General features: G+C 42.6%; 1 protein-coding gene across 1 annotated transcript; it reads right to left on the reverse strand.

Annotated features, from left to right (window-relative positions):
• Positions 1-885: 885 nt before the first annotated feature.
• sec11a (SEC11 homolog A, signal peptidase complex subunit) lies at positions 886-25,566 on the reverse strand. The gene is made up of 6 exons (XM_068015380.1): positions 25,396-25,566; positions 20,232-20,341; positions 18,036-18,185; positions 14,873-14,992; positions 3,094-3,151; positions 886-3,004 (listed from the first exon to the last, which is right to left on the reverse strand). Exons 1-6 carry the CDS (start codon positions 25,444-25,446, stop codon positions 2,954-2,956), a joined length of 540 nt encoding a protein of 179 aa, XP_067871481.1. The 5' UTR covers positions 25,447-25,566; the 3' UTR covers positions 886-2,953.
• Between the last annotated feature and the right edge of the window lie 565 nt (positions 25,567-26,131).

The raw sequence follows: 26,131 nt of genomic DNA on the forward strand, positions 1-26,131 counted from the left end.
ACCAAATCTATGGCAACAAGACCAAAAGTAAGCTAGTGCAATGTTGTGAAATGATTCTGGACATTGAATAACGAAAATCAGATACATTCACTGTTTTAAAATTGAGAACCCCCACCCTGAGTGAAAAGACATGACATATCGTGCAGGACACCATGTCGGCTGAGAGGAGAAAAGACAAGGTCAAACAGGAAGCAAGCTGATAATGTATGGGAATGAATGAATGGGAGACTATGCACTGGAATCTAGATTTCAACAGAGAGGAGAATCAGTGTAGCACATTAAGAGGGTATCACAAGGTACTTAACAGCCTTTAGTTTTCCACATTACATAAAGCACATTCAGTGCAATCTTTAGAAGTTGCATTAAACATTAGACAGGTTTAAGATGAACACAGTGGGGGGTCAGGGGGGTGAAAGCAGAGTCAGTTTAGCAACACCAAATGGGAGATAGCATGCTAATGCTATCAGACCCACCGGCCGTCCATGTCTCCGTTATAAAGACGTCTGCAAACGCGACATGAAATCGTGTGACATTGATCACAAGTCGTGGGAGTCAGTTGCCAGCATTCGCCAGAGCTGGCGGGCAGCCATAAAGACAGGGCTAAATTGTGGCGAGTCGAAGAGACTTAGTAGTTGGCAGGAAAAAAGACAGAGGCGCAAGGGGAGAGCCAACTGTGCAACAGCCCCAACAAACAAATTTCTCTGCAGCACCTGTGGAAGAGCCTGTCACTCCAGAATTGGCCTTTATAGCCACTCCAGGCGCTGCTTCACAAACCACTGACCACCTCCAGGCGCGTATCCATTGTCTCTCGAGATAAGGAGGCCCAAAAGAATGCTAATGCTAGCAACGTCTAGTATATCAGACAAAGAATGAACAAACACAAGATAAGCTGCAAATTTTATTATGGTTTTATTAATGTTCTGAATTCTCATTCCTCCCCAAAGTGATTGGGAAAGAGATCCCTGTGGGGTACAGGGCCAGAGTACTCCATACTAACCAGACAAGGCAGGTTGGACCCATCCCTTCACGAAAACAAGGGGCACTGCTCCCTGAACAGTCTGTTGAAAACACCTGATAACAGTACACAGCGATTCAGTGGGCTGTTTCTTTCAACTGTATATGATCAAACATATAATGGAAGTTTTTGTTTTCTGGGGCTTAGTTACGGGGTAAAACTATTTTAAAAAGCCTCAAACTACCAATTTAAAATTCCAATAAAAGTATTGCAGACCACTTAGAGGAAAAGATGGGCAAGTCTGACTCAGTTTGTGCTTTAAAACAACAAAATCAAACAGTGATTTGAACAATGAAGAAAAGATGAGCAGGCACTTCATACAATACCAAATGTATAAAGAAAAATACTAAACATATTTAGAGCAGAACAGGCGTGAATGCCCAGAATGTTTAGCATGAGAAAAGTACTGGGGGCATTGTTCATTACAGGTCACTATGAAGACAAGAAGCTACACAGGGCAGTTTTAGGATTTCCAAGAAAGACTATTGGACATCATAGAGTCTTGCAGAGTTTGGGGGAAGGGGGTCCATGTAATCTACTTGGTTACTGCCTACCAATGCCATCTTCAACTCCCAACTCTAAAGGCTCATCCGGTCCAGGTGCCAGCATTTCAGTACAAACAAATGCATAATGTACATAATAGCATATTTACATGAAAAAGTATATGAAAGGTGTGGATGGAAGTAATGGAAAATAACAATCAGGAACACCACTGTAGCAAGGTTCCCAACAATATCTATTGACCAAACCACTCCACAGCTAAGTATAATGCATTGCATTGAAGTCCCAGGGTTTGGAAATGGTTTTAAAGTACATAACACTTCCACAGATCTATCACTCCATACAAAGAGTCACGCATGCATTTTGCCACCATCTCATTTAAGTAAGGTGATCAAAATGATTGGGATGGGACAGGTGAACTGGAAATAGGCCATTCCTAACTGTCCAATATATCTGTAATATTGTTCTGTCTACACTGTCCAAATTTGTACAAATTGGCGTTTCAAATTTTTGGTCTGTAATAAAGGTTCAGAATCTGGGCAACATCATCTCTCCTGCTAAACTTACTATGTAGAATTTCATGTTCTGCTTGATGTTTGGCTCTGGCGTACAGTTCACTGGACTGACCCACTCGCCATTCACTCTCTTAGTTGTGTCATTGGGTTTTATTTCCTGCCGGCCATTTATTGTACAGCCTACGCTTTGGAGACCTCAAATAACTTCTAACCAAACAGTTTGATGGGGCATGGGGGTGTTGAGGGGGGTGGGTGGGTGGCTGTGGTGGCAGGAGGGACAAGGCATTTTTTGGATTTGCTGGTAAAGTGTATGGGGAGGGAATCAGCTCCCTGGACAATACCAGCAAACCCACTACACAGAGGAAAGAGCTGCTCTCTGGTCAGCACCCAAGTCATAGTCTCCAAATCTTAAACTTGGTATGGGGACGTGAAGAGGGTTGGGGAGGACAAAAATCATAGACGTCAATCCAAACCCTATCATCACACATCTGTGAGCAGAAAGCTGACACAGTAGAGCAGGAAGAAAAATTTGCATTTGTACTGAAACAGCAGCAGCAAACCAAAATGAGTGCAGAGTTAAAAGTTGCAACATGCAAACTGGCATTGTCCCAACCGGCTTCAAACTCCCTCCCCCCTCCTCCCCACCCAAATCCTTGACCCTACTCCAAACTGTGTTAGTTTAGATTCAGAAACCAAAAAAGTGATGGGGAAAGTTTCATCTTCAAGATGGCATCTTTCAGTCCATCACTTAAGAACATTCCTACAGTACTGATCTCCATTAAAAACAATGAATCATCTGGCAGAAAGTAGAAATCCATGAATAGCTGCAACATTGCACGATTGCTGGTCATTTTCTTCATCTTAAACATTTGGCTTGGGGTGAGAAACTCCACTCATATCCTCTGCAAAGTCCATCCATTCTTCACTCTCGATGGACTAGCACAAACAGTCCCAGCAGAACGAGTACTGCATACTGTAGAACAGATTGATGATTAGTAAAAAACAAAACATTTACAGTTTCACAAAAGATTAGCCCTGGAAACAGGATTCAATTAAAGTTACCTTAAATTTTGGATAGTCATTCATCAGAATGGTCACGATACCTATGTAAGGTACAAACCTGGAAAAATAAAATGTTTGAAATCTGTTAGATTAAAAATCATTTGCAATATCAAATAATAGCATCACAATGCCAGTTTACCCAATTATAACTATTTAACTAAATACAGCCTTGCCAGCATGACCCACATCCCAAGAACAAATGTTCAATCTCATCCCCTCAGTGAGTAAATTGATGATACGAGCCTGACCACCACCCATCCTTGGTTCCTACTCAGTTGGTTAATCTAACCTGAAGGTGGCAGCAGGGATGAGGGGGTGAGGGATGGAAGGGAAATAATTTCCAGGTCCTTAAACCAGGGAAGGGAGAGTAAAAAATGCACATGCATTAGGACTGAGATTGGCTGCAATTAACAGCCAGATGACAGGGTCTAGATTCACACATGAAGGCCAGCTACTTAGGGAAGTTAAACTCTACCAATGCCATGGAAGTACACCCTGACAATATTCAGCACCGCCCAAGAGCGAATAGTGAAGGCACCACTTCAGCTTACAATGTACCTTCCTCCACTCTCACAATGACTCTCTGCCCCAAAACGTTCGCCTCTTTTTGTGTCGTTCCAAGGTTACTCATTTGAGCGTCCATTCACTACGCACAACACTAGTGCATGATCGTCCGCATTCTATTTGATTGTGGCTTGCTGCAGCATCAGAGCTGAGTCCAATCCTGTCCTCATCTTTGCATTCATACACATTTTCCAGCAGAAACAAGTAGACAGCAAACAAGAATGGAAACTGTGGCTAGTTCACCCTGGGCAGAGGGGGGTGGGGTGGGGAGAAAGTGGGAGGGGGATTAAAAAAAAGATCAGCTAACTCTGCAAAGAGTGGGGATCAATATGAGAGAATACTATGGACAATGCATTAATCTACTAGCCAAAAAGGTCCTTTAACACAATCTTTGAAGTGGAAATTGGATTATTTTAGCAATTTAGGCCTCAATCCAACTGAGATCAGTAATTACTTCTAGTCAGATCACAACACTCAACAACTTGCATTTATATAGCGCCTTTAACATAATAAAACATCCCAAGATGCTTCACTTCACATTAAAAAAATTACAATGCCTTTAAAGACAATTAACGATCCAAATGGCTGTTTGGATTGAAAGTAGAGTGTCTGAACGAGACTCATAAAACACACATGACTTTCAGCAAAGTAGTTATCCAGGTGCATAATGGTCAGTTGGTACAAGTTTCATTTTAATGAGACTGTTGATGTAATCAAAAAGCTCATCACCTCACAATTACATGTGGCTATAAAAGTACAAAAATGGGCTGGAAAATTGAATATTGGACCAAGCACTACAACGCTATTTAAATTTACAGGATTCCAAGGAGTAAAACATCCAACAAAACAAACCAGAAAATCTGCATACCCTCAAGAACCTTTCCTATCTTGGGGACCTATAGCAGAAGTACTCTGCAAACCGAAAGTGCAAATAATAAGTGATCAGCTTCAGCTGCCAGCTACTTTACTAAATTTAAACCCTCACGAATCTGAAACTATTGCCTGAGAGTAGTCTCGCAAAGGATAATCATTAAACGGGATTTCTTGACATGTTTCAGATAGTTACTTTGCAATCCTCTTCCATTTCGTTAGTAATGGGTGCCTGGCAGGCTTAAAATAATGTTATTTTATGATAATGTTCTGCATTCTCTGGAATTGAGCAAGTATCAGATATTAACATTCATATCAAAGGCAATTTGAAACTCTCAAATGCCCATCTTTATTTACATTTAGCTTTCCTACTTCAGTTTAATGAAACAGCATGTTGCATCTTACACTGAACAGGACGATCTCTACATACATTTAGACAACATAGAATACTTTACCACTCATTAAAGTTGTTAACAGCCCCCACATTTTTATTTGAAGTATTAAACTGGCACTTTTGAGTATCAGGTATGCACCACTATTGAAGATGATCTCAAACAGGATATACACCCTGTTAAACTGACACTGAGGTTTTTCAAAACGGATGTCACGATGTCACTCACTGCTGCAGATATAAGTACAATGCAATCGGTTCAGAAAATGGCTTGAGACACTAGGCAGCCCTTTTTCTTCTCAGGCACAGAATCCAACATGCGTCATGCCGCATTGATATTATAGGAGGAATTGTGTGTTTTGCCTTCCAGTGCTCTGGGATCAACAGCACTGTTCACACAGTTTCATTCTCTGCCCGCACATAGGGAGGGTTGGCGTAGGCCAGCAACACAGAAACTGCACTGTTGATCTGTTTAGGCAGCACCCACTCAGCCAAGGCCAGAAATAAAGTGGCCGTCAATAGCACCGTGCCTCTTGTTGGTGGGTAATGACCCATTCAACTGGTGGTAACAAACCACCTTATTTATATTACATACAATGAAGCCAGGACTGCTGCCAGTAGCAGCACAATGATAAATGTGACATTCAAGTATGTTTCAGGATTGCCTTATGCAAGTTACACAGCAGTTGATGTAACACATGTCAAAGACTCACCCCACATCTCTGCAATTGTCTACTGCTAAAGAATATATTCTATGCTTCATAGTCTTGTACAATTGATGCAAGTCTTCAGAGATTGCTGTAGTCACAGATAACTCGTGCAGCTCAAAATCTATGATCCACAGTGGATTTTTTTTTTTTTAAACCTACAGGATTACACTGACCAATACATCAACAGTGTATCTGCCCCAGTTACTCTGTTCTCAGCTTCTGTTCAGTTAATTTAAATTTGTTGGAACACAACAAGGAATAAAAAGGCTGATTACAGTACAAGGTCGTAACACATAGTACTGTAGTTTGGACCACAAGCAGATCATCTGGGACTTGCATTTACATTGCTTAAAAAAAGGTCCCCTTGTCCCAACAGTTGTGGCGCACAGTTCGGCCATTAAGACAAGAGGTACTTTTGGCAATCTAAACTACAGAAACATCAAAATGTAAAGAGGGTCATTAAATTCTGGGTACTGTCTGTGTGGAGTTTGCAAGTTCTCCCTGTGTCTGCGTGGGTTTCCTCCGGGTGCTCCGGTTTCCTCCCACCGTCAAAGACTTGCAGGTGATAGGTAAATTGGCTGTTATAAATTGCCCCTAGTGTAGGTAGGTGGTAGGGCATATGGGATTACTGTAGGGTTAGTATAAATGGGTGGTTGTTGGTCGGCACAGACTTGGTGGGCCGGAGGGCCTGTTTCAGTGCTGTATCTCTAAAAAAAAAAGAGAAAACATGGTAGGGAGAGAAAAAAAAGAGAAAAATCAGAAAAAGCATTTTTTACTACACAAATCCACTGCTGAGCTGCTTTTAAAAAATAGGTACAGTATTGGAAGAGTTATAAGAGCTGAGAGCAGTGGAACGTCTTCCTGTGCCATGTAGAAGTACTCTCCGCTAATAATTCCCCATTTAGCAAAACAGCTTACCTATTGCTACAAAAGCCAGAGCTGAAATTTGACGAGTGACCCTTCAGTCGACAGCTCAGCTTTCTACCATAAAACTCCCTCAACCACTCAAGATGACATTTCCACCTAGATTTTTTAAGGTGGTGAAAATACAGAGGAGGAAAGCACTTTTACCTAAAGTGCTGTCCTAAAAACACTTGGAAAGAAATTGTATGCATGCCAGGAGTGATAAATTCTTCGTTCCCTATCCAAATTAGGAAAGATCACTGGAGACAAATCAGACATTGCACAAGATACCTTACCCAGCAAATTCATCTGCAGCCAGCTGCCATTAAGCTGCATGGTAACTGGCATCTAGAACTCAGATGGGTGCCCATCACAAGGCTCCAATTCAATTAAAAACAAAAGAGGCCCAGGAGTCAAGTCATATTGATCTGGCTGGGTCCTAGCAAGCTCCGTGTCAACTGAAGATGCAGATGTTTTTAAGGAGAAAAAGTGAACAATCTGTTACGCTACACGTTAGTACATCTACTTGCAGGGCTATGGGGCCACAGTACTGACTGGATTGCTCTATAGAGCGCCAGCATGGATTCCATGGATCAAATGACCTCCTTCTGTGCCATATTGACTATCATATGTTGAACATCAAAGATGGCTGGCTTTATTTAAAACCTCCGTACCACAGAATACCCAATTGACCAGCGCTGTAAATAAATATCTCTCTCCAATTGATCCGTCAGCTGTGGCTCAGTTGGTAGCATTCTCACTTCAGTCTTTCTGTGCACAAATTGGCTGCTGTGATTTCTGCATTACAACAGTGACTACACTTCAAAATAACTTCATTGGCTCTAAGGTCTGGTGGTCATGAAAAGGGCTATAAAAATGCAAGTCTTTCTTTTTCTGTCTAACAACTAGCCTCTAACTGACCCAGGATGATGCAGTAATTCTAGTCTACTCTTGATAATTCAAAGCCACCTTTGCACCAATAAACTCAAATTATCCAATAACTTAATTTAAGCAGAATAAATAACTGCTAAGTGGAATTTAGTGAAAAAAAATTTGAATCCAATAGTCTGAATTAAGCAACATTGAATCGGTGTGGCCTCACTGACACCAAGTTATTCACAGCCTGGGAGATAGCATCTAGCTAGATATTTCCTTGGATCAATTAGAGGTTAGAATTTTTACGCTATTGGTCAATTGGATATTCTGTAGTTTGGAGGTTTTTTAACAAAACAATCATTTTTGATGTTCAAAGTGTGGCATATTTGAAAGTATGGCAAATGAATTTTAACATGGATAAAGTGTGTGATATAGATTGGTTAGAAAAGTGAGGAGGTCACATATGACTTGGAAAATAAGAATCTAAATGGGGTAGAGGAGCAAAGGGATCTGCGAGCACAAATACACAAATCACAAAGTAGTGACATAGGTCAATGAGATTACAACCAAAAGCAAACCAAGCACTAGGGGTCATCCTCAGGAGGGATAGAATTGAAAAGTAGAGAAGTTATGCTAACCTTATATCAAACCTTGGTTAGACCATACTTGAGTACGGTGTACAATTCTGGGTGCCATATTAGAAGGATACAGAGGGGCTGGCGAGGGTGCAAACAAGATTTACAAGGATAGGCTATACCCATTAGGAAAGTTATGACCAGCCTGGGACTCTTCTCTTGAAAAAGGAAAGGTTGAGGAGTAACCTAGGAGGTCTTTAAAATTATGACGGGTCTTGACAGAGTAGACACAGAGTGCGTTTCTACATTAGCCTGACAACTAATAGCCCTACTGCCAACCTCTGGAGGGCCAGAGGTCAGCTGACTTCCTGCCCAAGAGGAAGGGGTTGCTTACGAGTGACCAGTGCGACTACACCAGAATTATTTAACACAGACCTAAACTTTGTAACAATAACCAGATCAGTCTGTGCATTGGTAACCCATTGTGAAAGCTCACTGGTCCTACCTTCACAGAAGACAGACTCTGGAAAGTTAGACGTTTGACATGATCAGAATGTGCCAATGTTATTAATGGCCTTCGATATTCACCTAAACCCTCCCATTTAGGAACCTGTCTACAGAATACCCACCAGCAGAGGGGTGGGGGGGGGGGGGGGATGTGAACAGATATTTCAGCAAAAACAAATGACATTATCACTATTGATTGTTGATTGACAGTTTCATGCTGAAATATATTCTTCAGTAGTCAGTTTAAAAAAAAAATCATGTATAATGGATCACGTGAAGCCGCTGTCAGGCAAGCTCGACCTCGCCCACAAATTTGAATTACAAATAGTAACGTCTTTACATGTATTTATATAGCACTTTTAATGTAATAAAAGGCTCCAAGGCACTTCACAGGAGCATTATAAAACAAAATATGACACCGAGCCACATAGAGAGATTATTAGGGCAGATGGCCAAAAGCTTGGTCAAAGAGCTAGATTTTAAGAAGTGTCTTAAAGGAGAAAAATGAGGCAGAGAAGTGGAGAAGTATAGGGAGGATATTCCAGAGCTTAGGGTCTAGGCAATTGAAGGCACAGCCACCAACAGTACAGCAATTAAAATAGGGGATGCTCAAGAGGCCAGAGCTAGCGCAGGGCAGATATGATGGCTGGAGGAGATTACAGAGATAGGGAGGGGCGAGGCAGTGGAGGGATTTGAAAAAGGATATTTAGAATCAAGGTGCTGTTTGACCAGGAGCCAGTGTAAGTCAGTAAGCACAGCTGTAATGGGTGATCGACATTTGATGCGAGTTAGGACACGGGCAGCATAGTTTTGGATGACTGAGGGTATAATATGGAAGGCTGGTTAGGAGTGCACTGGAATAGTTGAGTCTGGAGGTAACAAAAGCATGGATGAGTGTTTCAGCAGTAGAAGAGCCGATGCAGGGGTGGGGGGGGGGGGGGTGCAGTGGGGGAAATGGGTGATGTCACGGAGGTGGAATTAAGTGGTCTTAGTGATGATGCAGATATGTGGTTGAAAGCTCACCTTGGGACCAAATACACTACCAAGATTGCAAACGGTCTGGTTCAGCCTCAGACAGTTGCCAGGGACAGATTTGGAGTTGGTGCTGAGGGAGTAGAGTTTGTGGCAGGGACTGAAGACATAGGCTTCAGTCTTCCTAATATTTAATTAGAGAAAATGTCTGCTCATCCAGTACTGGATGTCAGATAAGCAGTCTGAATTTAGAGACAGTAGAGGGATCGAGAGAGGTGGTTTTGAGGTAGAGCTGGGTGCTGTCAGCAAACATGTGTAAACTAATGCATTTTCATAGGAACATAGGACTTAGGAGCAGGACATTTGGCCCTTCGAGTCTGCTTCGCCATTCAATAAGATCATGGCTAATCTGGGTGTGGTGTCAACACCACCTTCCTGTCTGCCCCCCATAACCACTGACTCCCTTGTCTATCAAAAATCTATCTAACTTAGTCTTGAATAAATTCAATAACCCCGCCTCCACTACCTTCTGAGGCAGAGTTCCAAAGTTGCACAACCCTCAGAGAAAAAAAAATTCTCCTCATCTCTGTCCCAAAAGGGCGACCTCTAATTTTATGATAGTGTCCCCCAGTTCTGGACTCACCTGTAAGAGGAAACATCCTTTCCACATAGGTTGAGCGAGTGGGCAAAGGTCAAGATTGTTCAGGATCTTATAAACTTCAATCATTCTTAACTCCAGTGAAAACAAGCCCAGTCTGTCCAACCTTTCCTCATAAGACAACCCGCTCATTCCAGGTATCAATCTAGTAAACCTCCTCTGTACCACCTCCAACGCATTCAGATCCTTCCTTAAATAAGACCAAAACTGCACAGTATTCGAGATGTGGTCTCACCAAAGCCCTGTATAACTGAGGCATAACATCCTTACTTTTATTCTCAATTCCTCTCGTAATAAAGGATAGCATTCCATTAACCTTCTTTATTACTTGCTGTACCTGCATACTAACTTTTTGCGACTCATGCACTAGAACACCTACATGCCTCTGCACCCCGGAATTCTGCAGTCGCTCTCCGTTTAAGTAATACTCTGCTTTTTTATTCTTCCTGCCAAAGTGAACAACTTCACATTTTCCCACATTATACTCCATCTGCCAGATTTTTGCCCACTCGCTCAACCTATTGATATTGGTCTGCAACTTCCTTATGTCCTCTTCACAACATACTTTCCTACCTATATTTGTGCCATCTGCAAATTTAATTACCATGCCATCACTCCCCTCATCTTTCTTTCTTTTCTTTTGGGCCTCCTTATCTCGAGAGACAATGGATACGCGCCTGGAGGTGGTCAGTGGTTTGTGAAGCAGCGCCTGGAGTGGCTATAAAGGCCAATTCTGGAGTGACAGGCTCTTCCACAGGTGCTGCAGAGAAATTTGTTTGTTGGGGCTGTTGCACAGTTGGCTCTCCCCTTGCGCCTCTGTCTTTTTTCCTGCCAACTACTAAGTCTCTTCGACTCGCCACAATTTAGCCCTGTCTTTATGGCTGCCCGCCAGCTCTGGCGAATGCTGGCAACTGACTCCCACGACTTGTGATCAATGTCACACGATTTCATGTCGCGTTTGCAGACGTCTTTATAACGGAGACATGGACGGCCGGTGGGTCTGATACCAGTGGCGAGCTCGCTGTACAATGTGTCTTTGGGGATCCTGCCATCTTCCATGCGGCTCACATGGCCAAGCATCCCCTCATCTAAGTCATTGATATAAATTGTAAAAAGTTGAGGCCCCAGCACAGACCTTTGCAGGACTCCACGTGTCACATCCTGCCACTCAGAAAAGGATCCATTTATGCATACTCTGTTTTCTGCCAGCCAGCCAATTTTCTATCCATGCTAACATGTTACCCCCTACACTACTTTGCTCAATAATCTTTTATGTGGCACCTTGTCCAATGCCTTCTGGAAATCCAAGTACAGCATGCCAACAGGCTCCCCTTTATCCACAGCGCATGTTACTCCTTCAAAGAACTCAAATAAATTGGTTAAATATGTTTTCCCTTTCACAAAACCATGCTGACTATTCCCGATTGAGTTTTTTTTTAAATATAAAAATGCCTAGCTATAAGCTCCTTAATGATCAAGTTGAACACCTTCCCCATGACAGACGTCAAGCTAACTGGTCTATAGTTACCTGTTTTCTGCCTCCCCCCCACCCCTTCTTGAATAGAGGGGCTATATTTGCTTCTTTCCAGTCTGATGGAACCTTTCCAGAATCTAGTGAATGTTGACAAATTAATACCAACGCATCTACTACCTCATTAGCCACCTCTTTTAGGACCCTAGGATCAACTCCATCAGGACCCAGGGCCTTGTCAGCCCACAGCTCCATCAGTTTGCTCAATTATACTCTATTCCCCTTGCAATAAATTCCAACATTCCATTTGCCTTCCTAATCACACTAACTTTATGTGATTCACGTACAACAACACTCAGATCCCTCTGTACCGAGTTCTGCAATTTCTCTCCACTTTAACAGTATACTGTTTTTTAAATCTTCCTGCCAAAGTGAACAAGTTCACATTTTCCCACATTATACTCCATCTACCAAATTTTTGCCCACTCACTAAACCTATTAATATCCTTTTGTAGACTCTCCACCCCTTTTTGACAACTTACTTTCCTTCCTATCTTGGTGCCATTGGCAGATTTAGCTACCATATATTCGACCTTCAACCACTTTATTGATATTGTTTGTAAATAGTTGAGGGCCCAGCAATGATTCCTGTGTTTTTGGATGATGTCACTGAGGAGCAGCATGAAGATGAAAAATAGGAGGGGTCCAAGGATAGATTCTTGAGGGACACAAGAGGTTACGATGCGGGAATGGGAAGAGAAGCCATTGTTGGCAATTAAATGGTTTTGATTAGATCAATAAGAATGAAACAATGTGAATGCAGTACCATACAGCAAGACGACGGTGGAGAAGGTGCAAGTAACTGCTTCAAAGGCTGCAGACAGGCCAAGAAAGAGGAGGAGGGATAGTTCGCCTTTGTCACGGTCACATAGGATGTCATGTGACTTTAATCAGATCCTTCAATTGCATTGTATTCAGCAGTCTTAGATTATAGTCTAAGAAATGGACTGATAGTGATTATTCTCCGGCCATTTGAAGACTGGGACACAAAGGGGTTAGCATCATGTACAATGAACAAGGGTGTTCTGTTCAGCCCCAGGCAACATTACTTGATTGCAATTTCTGATGACAGTTGATGTTTAAGGTCAATGTCCTGTGTATCGTTCTCCAGATGCCAACTGATCTGAATATTTCCAGGATTTGCTGTTTCTATTTTACCAGCTGTTGGTCACACTTCACAAAAATAAATCAAGGCTGACACTCCAGTGCAGTATTGAGGGAGTGTTGCACTGTCTGAAATGCTGTCCTTCAGAGGAGATGTTAAACTGAGGCCCCTCTGCCTTCTCATGTGGACGCAAAAGATCCCATGGCACTATTTCAAAGAAGTGTCCTGGCCAATATTTATCCTTCAATTAACATCATTAGAAAGCAGATTGCTTGGTCATTATCACATCGCTCTGATAATGGAAACTTGCTGTATGTAAACTGACTGCCACATTTCCTACATTACAACAGCGGCTGCACTTTAAAAAAGACTTCATTTGCTGTAAAGTGCTTTGAGACTGGCTGTGGTTGTGAAAAGCGCTATAAAAATGCTTTTTATTTTTGTTTAGGGGAATGGTCCTTGCCATTGACCATAAATATCTGGCAGACCTGAAAATTATCTAAGTTCTTAAGAACATTTGATTTTGATTATCTTTTCTCCTACCTGCCAAAATTGTTTCCCTTTCTGATGGGTCCAATGGGTTTGGCAAATAGGGAGATTTTTGAACTTCATACAATTTATAATAGCTAGAGATTAAACAGAAACTGTTCTTCACTGTCTGCAAGAAGCAGGCAAAGCTGATGTACATGGAAATGCATGGAGATTATTTCAAGACAACGTGTTTTAATGCAGAATTAGACTGTATACCTTCAAGGTATTAGCACTGTCATAACTGCTAGTTAGTAAGCATTCTGTACAATAATCCCTATGTACTGTAAATTTTATCAAGTGCCTGCCTTCAGAGGCCATTGGACAAACTTAGCTACATTCTGGGCTTCTGCAATAGTTCTCAGTTTTGACCAAAGCATTTGAATTTTGATCGTGAATCATAATTTGAACCATCCAAATGCTATATCTAGTCTTGAGATCGACAAAAAAGCCAAAGTTAATGGCTTGCACTGAGATCTGTTGCTCGTCAGACTACCAAAAATAAAATCATTCCTAAATCAATTATTGTGAAATGACTGTAATTCTTTTAAAATAAAGCCATGTGTCATTTCACTACCTTGCGTGTTTCTCAGATATGCTGAGGTGCTACATAAATGCAACTCTTCACCTTCAGTTAATACATATCTCTTTGTAACAGTAGCCGTTTCTCCCATGCCTGCCTTGCTTTGGTTGAGCTCCCCACCATGTTTTTCCATTCTGTTTTCTGAAAGGGTTAAACCTACCTTCGTATACAAGTTCTCCATCTAAAACGTTAGCCCGCTTTTTCTTCTACAGATCACACTTGACTTGTGTTATAGCTTCAACATAAAATTAGCAACCTTTTCCCATGTCCTCCCTGTGCGTAATAGCATAAATCTTCAAAATAAGCCCAAAGGTAAGTTCATTAACCTTAGAACAAAGAAAAGTCATGGAATAGTCATGTCCGGTCTTCCCTACATTCGGTTAAAAAGTCACAGCATCATAATCACAAAATTGTTACAACACAGGACTCCATTCGGCTCGTCGTGTCTGCTGCTTCTCCGAAGGTGCAATTTACCTGGTGCCACTCCCCGACCTTCTTGCTGTACCCCTGCACATTATTCCTTTTCAGATAACAATCCAATTACTTCTTGAATGCCTCGATTGAACCTAACACACTCAGGCAGTGCATTCCAGATCCTAACCATTCGCTGTGTGAAAAAGTTTTCCCTCATGGCTCCATTGCAGCTTTTGCCAATTACTTTAAATCTGTGCCCTCTTGTTCTTGATCCTTCCACCAATAGGAACAGTTTTTCCCTATCTACTCTATCCAGACCCCTAATGATTTTCAATACCTCTATGAAATCACCTCTCAACCTTCTCTTCTCCAGAGAAAACAGTCCCAATTTCTCCAATCTATCTATATAACAGAAATTCCTCATCCTGGAACCATTTTCTTGAATCTTTTCTGTACTTTCTCGAATGCCTTCACATCTTTCCTGAAGTGTGGTGACCAGAACTGGACATTACTCTAGTTGAGGCCGAACCAGTTTCCCTGCTGCAGCAGAGCAATGAATATGCAGATCACACACGATGAATCCGTAACTCACCCACGTGCTCGCCCCACTACGTCCTTCTTCTCTAACCAGTGCTGTCCCTGTTTGTACAGGCCTCGGTCATCAACAGCATTGTTGTCACCTTTCGTCAGGAACTTGATGTCTCCGTTTTCCCTAGAACAGGAGAAAATATGGTTTTGACACATGGTTTTCACAATCTGCAAAAACTTAGATGGATGATGTATGAACTGGAAATTTTAAGTTGGCCAGCTAGTCTAACAACTGGTGTTGTCCCAAGGCACATCACAGAAGCGTTGTCAAACAAAATTTTATACGGAACCACACAAGAAATATTGGGACATGCTAGGTTTTAAGGAGAGTCTTAAAGGAGGAGAGAGAACTAAAGAGGCGGAGAGATTCAGGTAAGTTATTCCAGAGCTTAGGGCCGCAGCAGCTGAAGTACAGCTGCCAGGGAAATCAGTGGCACAAAAGATGCCAGAATTGGAGGAACACAGAGATCTCAGAGGGTTGTAGGACTATGAAGTTATAGAGATAGGGAAGATTAAAAAGATACGAGAGATGTTCTGACTTCACCACTGCTTTCCGATCCAGAGGTTTATGAAAAGCAACTTTAATTTTTGGCTAAAATTAGCACTTCAGCAAGTAGCCCAGAGAATTCTAAACTGTTGAAGCACAGGAAAGCTGCTCCTGTGATTTTAGCCAAAGAGACTCCATTGGAAATCAACTAATTAATATAAACAAAGTTGGTCTAGTTCCAGAATAGGTGGCCATTCCCACAACACGTATACATAATAACTCAATTACGGTAGGTGCTTTGCACAGCCTGAACAGCTAAAACCTTTAAATGGATACATATAGTCCCTACCTGTTCCTGCTCCACTGAACCGATTTCTTCTTATGTCGACTATTTTTTCTCCCCTTGTTCAGTCTCTTTCCAACTACATCCGTGACTCTGCCGATGCCCTCCATCACTTCAACAGTTTGCAATTTTCTGGCCTTAAATGTCTCCTTTTCACCACGAACATCCAATCTCTCTACACCTCCATCCCCCACCAGGACGGTCTGAGAGCTCTCCGCTTCTTCCCTGAATGAAGGCCCAACCAGTCCCCCATCCACCACCACCCTCCTCCGCCTGGCTGAACTTGTTCTCACTTTGAACAACGTCTCCTTCAACTTATCTCACTTCCTCCAAATAAAAGGTGCGGCGATGGCTACCTGCATGGGTCTTAGCTATGTGGGATATGTGGAAGTTATTGTTCCACTCCTACTCAGGCCCCCACTCCCTCACCTCTTTTTCTGGTAAATTGATGACTCCATCGATGCCATTTCCTGCTCTCGCCCTGAACTGGAAAATTTCATTAAATTTGCTTCCAATTTCCACTCTTCTCTCACCTTCACATTGTCCATTTCCGACTCTTCCTTGACTTCTCGGTCTCCATTTCTGGGGATAGGCTATCCATAAATATTCATTACAAGTCCAATGACTCCCACAGTTACCATAACTACACTTCTTCACACCCTGCTTCCAGTTTTTCCATGTCACATCTGTTCTGATGATGCAACCTTCCACCACAGTGCTTCTGATAAGTCTTCCTTTTTCCTCAACCGAGGATTCCCCCCAATGTGGTTGACAGGACCCTCGATCATGTCCTCTTCTATTTTCTGCACTTCTGTTCACACACCTTCCGCTTCTTCCCAGAACCAGGATAGGGTTCCCCTTGTCCTCACCTTGCACCCCACCACCCTCTGTATTCATTGCATCATCCTCCGCCATTTCTTCCACCAAATACACCTTTGCCCCCGCCCACCCCACTGCACCATTCCAAAGTGGACCATGCCCTCCGTAACACCCTGGTCCTGTTCTGAGTCACCCCTGACACCCCTTCCCTACGACACCTTTCCATTCAAGCACAGGAGATGAAACATCTGCCCTTTTACCTCCTCCCTTCTCACCGCCCAAGGCCCCAAACACTCCTTCCAAGTGAAAGAGATTTACTTGTACTTTTTTCAATTTAGTATACTGTATTTGCTGTTCACGATGTGGTCTGCTCTATACTGGCGAGACCAAACTCAGACTGGGTAACTGCTTTGTGGAACACCTCCATTCAGTCCTCAAGCATGACCCCGAGCTTCCAGTCACCAGTCATTTTAATTCTCTACCTTGCTCCCACTCTGACGTTTTGTCCTTGGCTTGCTACAGTGTTCTGATGAAGTTCAATGCAAGCTTGAGGAACAGCACCTCTAAACTGGGCACTTTACAGCTTCTGCACTCAACACGGAGTTCAACCATTTCTGATCATAACCTCCGGCCCCATTTTATTCACATTTGCTGTTTTGTTTTTTTCTCTTTAATTACTTTACCTTGTGTTCAGATAGCTGCTTTGAACTAGAAGACCTTTTGTCATTTAATCTCTCCTGTCCTCCACCCGACCAGACCTTCCCTTTTGTTCTTCCACCCCATCTTTCACTTATTTAAAACCTATTACATTTCTAACTTTTCCTCAGTTCTGAAGAAAGGTCAGATTTGAAATGTTAACGGTTTCGCTCTCCTCGGATGCTGCCTGACTCGAGCGTTTCCAGTATTTTCTGTTTTTATTTCAGATTTCCAGCATCCAGAGTATTTTGCTTTTGTGCATTCTTATCCCACCCGGGGATTGAAAAGTATATATGGACCTTTCTCCTCAGGGTGTAGTCAACGCCAGCACAAGCTTCCCCAAAAGTAAAGGCCGCACACAATACATTATACGAGTTCCTCATTCTTCCAACAACTTGCACATATAAACCCCTTCCATGCAAATTAGAGAGTGCATACATTAGCTGCAATAAGATTGATTATTCTTCAGTTTTAAGAACTGCTTCATTCCACTTTCATTTCCCCAATGTCACAGGCCACTCATTGACAGCACAGGTCAGTACCTACCTTATCCTTCTTGGTATGTTGTAGGAGGACAGGAAGAAAAAGGGGTAAAGGATCTCTAATTAGGTATTGTGCCTATGAACCATCACCCTACAAAGAAATTCCATAGGGTGGGATGGAGTGGGGTGGGGAAGGAAAGGAGAAGTCACACCCAAAATTCTACCACTCTGCTGTGCAGTGCAAAAAGCTGTCAAGAAATGTTAACTCAAGCAAGTCAACACCTTAAACAATGATTTCCAGTTTACAAAACACTAGAATTCTTGGCTTGGAAGAACGTACTTCTCATGAATCTTCAGCACTCTGTGTACTATTGGAATTTCTCGTCCTTCAATTCTGAAAACCACAATTTCGCCGACTCGGATGGGATCTTCTACACGATTGGTCAGGAACAGAAGGTCCCCTCTGTGGAATGCAGGTTCCATACTCCCACTGAAATAAAACACATCAGACGGTCAGAGCTCTCTTTCCAGAAGAGAAAGGAAAGGGACATTTCAGAGCACGTTGGGAGAAAAATCAAGGTTTCACAGCTCATTTTCATCCCCTGCTACTCCTCAAACACGCAAGGTTCTATCAGTGCTAACAGCATTTTGGTGGCTTGCCAGAGCAGAGGGCTGATTCCTCTTAAGATCCAAAACGGCAAACATTACCCTCACCAGACAGCTGGTAGTCTCTAGTAAAGGTCACTGGATTACTATGAGCAAAGCCACAGGTCTACAATCAATTTGCCAGCCTGTTTTCAAATAATGCTTTGGGATCACATTCCACAATTCAGTTAATTAGGATCCGTGGTTTACTCAAATTTGACTGCTCGTTTGGGGGAAGGAAAGCACATTTCACATTGCTGTCCACTTACCATAACCCTTTAAAATGTTACTTTATCCATTTACTCGCTGAGTCAAATAAATTTAAACACAGAAAATGCTGGAAACACACAGATCAGACAGCGTCTTTGTTCATCGACCTGAAACGTTAACACTGTTTCTCTCTCCAAAGCTGCTGTCAGATCCGCTGAGTATTTCCAGCACTTCGTTTTTATTTCACATTTCCAGCATCTGCAGCATATTTAATATTTTAGCTTTTATATTATTTAATATCTAATAACTTGGGCTTCCTTTACCCCTCTGCAACGGAGATCAAATACCGTACCCACTCGGACCAAGTGTATGAACTCAGTAACTGACCAGTGATTGAATCAGAGACCTCCCCAGACCCTATGGTTCAGAACAATGGCCAGCGCTAATCTCACAGCCAGCTATACTGTTATTTTCTTTTTAAATTAAGCAGCATTTAATGACAAACTTAAACGTTAGATTCTTCATGAAAAGAGAAGAATGCTGGCTTTTTCTATAATCAACCTGGGGGGGGGGGTGGTGGAGGGTAAAATCACTTGTTTTATAGTCAGTTCCCCACATTGTGAGCAATGCAGTAATTTTCCTTATAATTCTCCTTTTATTTATAAAAGCATTTTGTATGCATCATTTCTACATTAATTACCAAGGGGCGTGCCAGATATCTTACTGTATTAAGATACCACCATAGGAAGCATAAGTGACACTTTATAATTTTTATGTTTATATGGCTATCACTTTATAATTTAGTACATAGACTACATTGTGTATAGAAGGAAACAGCCTGAGGTGTTCAACAGTGACAATTTTTGAACTACAAACCCAAGTGCTGTATATGTACAGAAGTGTTGGAGCCTCAGTTGAGGGGAAAAAGTTGCATTTATATGGTACCATATCACCACCTTGAATTGTAGACACTGGCAGCAGCCAAATCGCACATGGCAGGTCCCACAAACCTGTGTAATATCTTACCCATAAGATACCACAGCACTAATTACTGAACTGAAATGATGGCCTAAATGATCTGTCCACAGTGGGTCTTGCACCTTTGGCCCAAGGGTGTAACCAGCTAAGCTGAAACAAGACTTGAAGCACTTCTAAATGTGAATGGATGACTGCTCACAAACACGTGGACAACATTTTTGAAGCTCTCATTACTGTTTAAGTACAGTTCTACTTCATATAGTCTCAGTCTACAGACCAATGTGATTTCATAGAATTTTACAGCAGCCATTAAGCTTGTGCTGGCACTTTGAAAGATAGTCAATTAGTCCCACCCCTCCCTTCCCAAAAATGCACAATATTGCAATTTTATTCACAATCCAAGTTACAATGTCTATATAGGTTCTGTCAGGGTAGCAGGAGAACATATGTTTCATCAAGAATGAAATAGAAGACACGATGTGAATGCTGCCGCCATCCATCTCCAATTCAAGCCCTTGGAACAGGCTTCTCACAAAACAGTGACAAATATAACACACTGACTCATGTCAATCAGGGGTAATTATTTGCCGGGGGGGGGTGTTATGGAAGAAATTAAGTGTCCTGTCCCTTTAATAGATCTTGGGATCTTAAGAGTCACTGAAAATTAGTACCTGAACAAAAGAACAATCTATTTATCACTTACCTGAGCACAACTACAATTGGACTTTCGCTTCCCGTCAGAACCATCAATCCTTTCCAGATCATCAGTGCAGAAGACACAATCATACCAAAATTCAACACCTGATAGTACAGCTGGAACAAAAAGAATTTTCTTAGACAAAGGCCAAGAGTTTTGTGAAAACTGTTTGCATTTCACAAAAGTTTTAATAGTGCAATCGTGCAGAGAAAGACTGTAATTTAGCTGCACTGGTGTCACATCCCCAGTGATCATTAACATCTCATCCAACTTTCAATCGACATGTAAAAACAACTTTTGCCACTACCCACATCCTACTAGGAGTACAGGATATTACAGTGATCCACCTGCAAGGGCACAAGTAAATAAGACAGAAGCACCATAAACTAGTGGACTACAAATTTTAAACAGCAGAGATGGAAATATTCAGAACCAAAAAACCCAAATCAGTGGTGTGTTTCAAATTAGATTCAGGCTATATAAACCTAAAAAAAGTATAAACCTGAAATATAAACCTTAAAAACTGTGATCTTCATTTCTTAGATATTTAACTGGATGGTTAAATTTTAACTAGTCTAAGGCTTTGCCCAAACACACACCAACTTTAGCCAAACTGTTGATTCTGGTCTCCAGCAACACCTGTCCCAAGCTTGCAGCGAGCTCGTACAGGACAGCAACTGAGAAATGACTCATCCCTTTAGTTTCTCTCCTAAAACTTAGCACTTTTCCAAATAAGTGATTGATAATTTGATGAAATGGCAACTCACTGGACAAGTATTCCTGAGGCCCAGGTTCATGCTCTGGGGACACGAGTTCGAATTCCACCATGACAGATGAAATTTGAATTCAATTAATAAATCTGGAATTAAAAGCTAGTCTAATGATGGCCATGAAACCATTGCCAATTGTTGTAAAAACCCATCTGGTTCACTAATGTCCTTTAGGGAAGGAATTCTGCTGTCCTTACCTGGTCTGGCCTACATATAATTCTAGACCCACAGCAATGTGGCTGACTCTTAAAAAAAAAAAATGCCTTCTGAAATGGCCTAGCAAGCCACTCAGTCCAAGGGCAATTGGGGCTGGACAACAAATGCTGGCCTAGCCAGCGTCACCCACATCCCACATATGAATAAAAAAAAGCCCAGATGGCACTGCAAGTGCTAACTAATGTTTTAAGTGGCCTTCCAACTCGCCTGAAATTTCAAACAGTTAGCGACACATTCAGAATCATGTGACTGATAATACAGTTTAGAAAAGCACATGAGGTGTAAAGTGCTAGTTTAAGATGCTACTAAGGGACATGTTCAATATGACTTGCCCATCAAAATGGCAACCTTACAATAGAGAACATATATCCAGGATTCCCTACATCATGAGGAAGCTGGAGTAGCCCTTTGTTAGGTTGTAACAGCAGAAGCAGGCAAGACATAATTACAAATCACAAGGAGACATGGCTTCCCAGGCAAGGAACGCACAGGTAATTAATGTACGGAACAAACTCCCTTTGAGAGAGCAAGCAGATGGAAAGCTCGAAGAGACACACAGTCAGAAAAGAAGAGTTCAAAAACAAACAATGGGCCAGATTTTGCTGTAAGCAAACAAATGGCACCAGTTGCCCGTTGGACTAGTTGGGGAAGCTCCGAGGAACAAAGGGACCTTGGTGTGTTTGTCCATAGATCTCTGAAGGCAGAAGGGCAGGTTAATAGGGTGGTGAAAAAGGCATATGGGACACTTGCCTTTATCAATCGAGGCATAGATTAAAAAAGCAGTGAGGTCATGTTGGAGTTGTGCAGAACTTTGGTAAGGCCACAGCTGGAGTACTGTGTGCAATTCTGGTCACCACATTATAGGAAGGATGTGATTGCATTGGAGGGGGTGCAGAGACGATTCACCAGGATGTTGCCTGGGATGGAACATTTAAGCTATGAAGAGAGGTTGGATAGGCTTGGGCTGTTTCCGCCGGAGCAGAGAAGACTGAGGGGTGACCTGATCGAGGTGTACAAGATTATGAGGGGCATGGATAGGGAGCAGATGTTCCCCTTAGTTGAAGGGTTAGTTACAAGGGGTCACAAGTTAAAGGTGAGGGGCAGGAGGTTTAAGGGGGATTTGAAGAAGAACTTCTTTTACCCAGAGGGTGGTGACGGTCTGGAATGCCCTGCCTGGGATGGTGGTAGAGGCGGGTTGCCTCACATCCTTTAAAAAGTACCTGGATGAGCACTTGGCACGTCATAACATTCAAGGCTATGGGCCAAGTGCTGGCAAATGGGATTAGGTAGACAGGTCAGGTGTCTTTAATGCATCGGTGCAGACTCAATGGGCCGAAGGGCCTCTTCTGCACGGTATTATTCTGTGACTAGCACTTGCTTGCAGAATTTCTATGGACGTTTGCATGGCAAGTGGGGCATCCAAATGGCACATGACCTCTGCACAGCATCTATTGCATCTTTTTAACCAATCAGATTGAAGAAATATCAATGAGCACTGCAGAGTCTGCACAAGGAAGTGTAAGTTAGAATCGGAATTCAATATCCAATAGGGTACAAAAAGCAAAACGGAGAGGGTAAAAGACAGACTGGATTAGGAGAGAGAGAGAGAGAGAAGAAAGTGAAAAGGAAAAGCTTCTTTTTTAAAAAGCTGATAATTGAAAGCTAAAGGGAATCAGACTCCACACTTGTTAATGTTCATTTTCAGTACCGGAGAGGTAGTTAAGACTCACGGCACTGTTTTAACTTAAACTTAACTGACTTAAAGGGGTATTTAGGCTGGAATACCTAGATTTAATTGTGTGTGGTGAGTTTAGTGCACATCAATGCCACCAAGTCAGGAACTTCACACCATTCCATGCATTTGAATGGGGAAGCCAGAAGGGAAGGTGCCATTTTTGTGCAGCTAATGGAAGAGCAGTGCATCTCAAACAGCAACTTCCAGATTTGTGTGTTTAACTGCACATGCACGCGCACCAGAAGGTGCTGTCCAATTTGCACATAAATAATAGAAAGGCTATTAGGCTCATTTATTTATATCAAAATCCAACCTAATATATAAAAATCTAGCTTATTATGTACAGGTGGGCTACCACCAGGGGCAAAAAAAAAGACAAAGCAGCTGGACTGTTGTTAGAAGTGTACTGGTTCACTAATGACCTTCGGGAAAGAGAACCTGACATTCCTATACAGTCTGGCCTGCACAGGCTTAAGTCCACACTACGTGTTTGGTTCAGACCCCTATGCTTTGCCCTATGCAATCCACTTAGTTGCAACTCAAAGCAGTAACCCACCATCTTCTCAGCAACTTGCAATGGGCAAAAAGCAAGGCCTTATCAGCTTCACCCACACCAAAGAACTAACCAAAAAGCGGCCGTCACTTCAGTGTTAAAAATATATATCAAACATACATATTTTATTAAAACAAAAATTATTTCCTGTTTATTCCTTGACCTGAAGAACCTGACTTCTCTTCAAGGACAGCATCCAGGGATTTAGACAGCTGTTAACCAACAGCAACTTCTCTCAATAAATTAGCCTTGCCAACCTCAAGGTGTACTTATCCGTCCAAAATTCCACCCCATCACTCCAAAACAAGGAATATTCAGAGAGTGGCCTTATAAAGGGGCACGTTGAAGCAAAGCTCCATTTTAGCAGCAACTACCATTCTCCAGACTACCCATGAGCAACACTACAAGAGATCAGCTTGTGCTGGAAGAAATTTTGCCATGCCCAGGGCCGATAGTAACCAGGTGATGAGGGGGGGGGGGGGGGGCAGGGGGAAATAAAAAGAGCTTGCTTTATTTCTGATCAGATTTGTCCACAGGATGTTTGGTACTGTACATCAAACTCCATTTGGCCCTTTTGAATTTAAGACACCAAAATATTCATCAAGTTCCACTGACAAATTATGGTGGGTAAAAAGTATCAGAGCATTATCAAATCATAAGAAAAGTCAGCAAAAAAGTTGATCCATATGCAATCTACATCACATTTGCTATTTGGTAAAAAAAAACGCTTGGAATTTACTACAAAGAAACCTGTAGTGGCTGCACTGAGCTGTAAACTTCATCTCAAGAGCATAATAAGCTCATTACTAAATGAGCTTTCACGTTATTTTGCAACAAAAACCTCTCACATCTCAAAGTACCGGATCCTATTGTCTGGCAGCAGAAAACAAATGTTTTGGGAGGACTGTTCCCAAATGTAACCAAACACCTACCTGCCATTGAGTGTGCAATTTGTTAGCAGCACCACACTCAACTTTCTAAATGGCTTTCAGCAGTCCATATGGCATTACTTACTTCCTTCAAGGATCATTATTGCCCAGTCTCAGGCTCTCATTACTAGGTCCTTTTGGAGTACTTTTGGTGGCGCTTTCTCAAAATATCAACAGTATCCAGACATCGTCCAGAGGTGTCCCACACTAAATGTTCTGGTTTCCCCTTTTCCACGTATACCCCAAATGCCTGTGAAGGAGTTTGGTTAATTATTTCTGGGGAGGGGTGGGGGCGCACAGTGAGGTTATTCTAGTCTGTAAGATATTTGGTATGAAGCTGCTCAGATATACTTGCGTGCAACATTGGGAGAGGCGCAAGCTGGTTGCTTTGCGTCCTGCAAGCAGGCTGTTAGCTCCCACACGGTGGAATATCAATATCAAATTCATGGTGAACTAGCTTACAGAACAACATTAACTATGGCTCAGTTGGTAACACTCTTGCCTCTGAGTCACAAGGTTCCAGGTTCAAGTACCACACCAGGGCTTGAGCACAAACATAGAGGCTGACACCCCAGTGCAGGCACTGAGGGAGTGCTACACTATCAGAGGTGCCATCTTTCAGACAAGATGTTGAACCAGAGCCCCATCCGCCTGCACTATTTCCAAGAGTTATCCCGGCCAATATTTATCGCTCAATCAACATCTCACACACGGTGAGCGCGACAGGCGCTATACAAATGCAACTCCCTTTTGCTTTAAAACTCGGCTGCCTTGGTGGTTGCAGTGCCGGCCATAAAAGACGATTACCACCCCATGGAGGAGAGACACATTGCACAAGGGGGCAGTGAACCACTGAAAGGGGGGGGGGGGGGGGTAAGGAGGCTGGGGTGGGGGGTTTGGGGAGGCCCGTCGCTATTTCGGGGCTCGGGCGCCGCGCCCGCCGGTTCCAGGCCCAGGCCTCACCCACCTGTCGCTTATTCATGCGCCGCACATCGTTCAGAAAATCCATCGACATCATCTTCCCGTCCCGCCGTCTATTCACCTCCTCAAACTGACATTAATGGGGGGGGAAAAAAATAATCGGCTGAGTCTCGCGCCACCGGAAGCTCCGGCCTCAGCCCCAACCGGAAGGGGCGGCGCGCTGTCCTCTGGGAGATTTAAAGGGACATCCCCTCTCCAGCAGCATGTGTCCTGTCCAATGAGTAACTGCCAGGTTTTACTACCACTGAGCTGTCAGTGTGTCCTTGGCAAGTAAAAGTCACTCATTTTAGTTTTAAAAGGTACTCCCTTAAAATATGCTTCTTGCAATAAAATGTACAGTTGCAACATGCACACTGCCTATAATTTCCCCCCACCCCAAAAAAAAAAGCTTGAACCTGCCATCTAAGAATAAACACAGCTTGTTTTTTTTGTCGTCATTTTCTCCATTTTTGCTTACATCTTGTTGCAAGGTTGATCGTGCCTGAGTCTAGTCTTTGGTCTTCCCCTGTGAAGGAAATTAGGTAACTCAGGCAGGTCAGCCAGTCCCCAACTGCCCCTTACAGAGCCCCCTGCCAAAGTGTTGGAAGACTCGCCCGCTGTTTTTTTTAGGGATGTTGGTTGAGGGGTAGATATTGGTCAGGACACTAGCCGTTCTTTTATGCCCACCTGAGAACACAAATGAGGCCTGGGTTTGACGCCTTATTCAAAAGACAGCACCGCCA

Source organism: Heterodontus francisci, chromosome 35 (genome assembly GCF_036365525.1).
Source record: "Heterodontus francisci isolate sHetFra1 chromosome 35, sHetFra1.hap1, whole genome shotgun sequence".
Classification (NCBI taxonomy): Eukaryota; Metazoa; Chordata; class Chondrichthyes; order Heterodontiformes; family Heterodontidae; genus Heterodontus; species Heterodontus francisci.

Excerpts from the sequence above, each read along its gene's own strand:
- sec11a (XM_068015380.1), bottom strand. The coding sequence starts at position 25,446 with ATGATGTCGATGGATTTTCTGAACGATGTGCGGCGCATGAATAAGCGA. Across the intron at positions 20,342-25,395 it reads GGCGCATGAATAAGCGACAG|CTGTACTATCAGGTGTTGAA; the intron begins GTGGGTGAGGCC and ends TTTTTGTTCCAG. Across the intron at positions 3,005-3,093 it reads ATGACTATCCAAAATTTAAG|TATGCAGTACTCGTTCTGCT; the intron begins GTAACTTTAATT and ends TCTGTTCTACAG.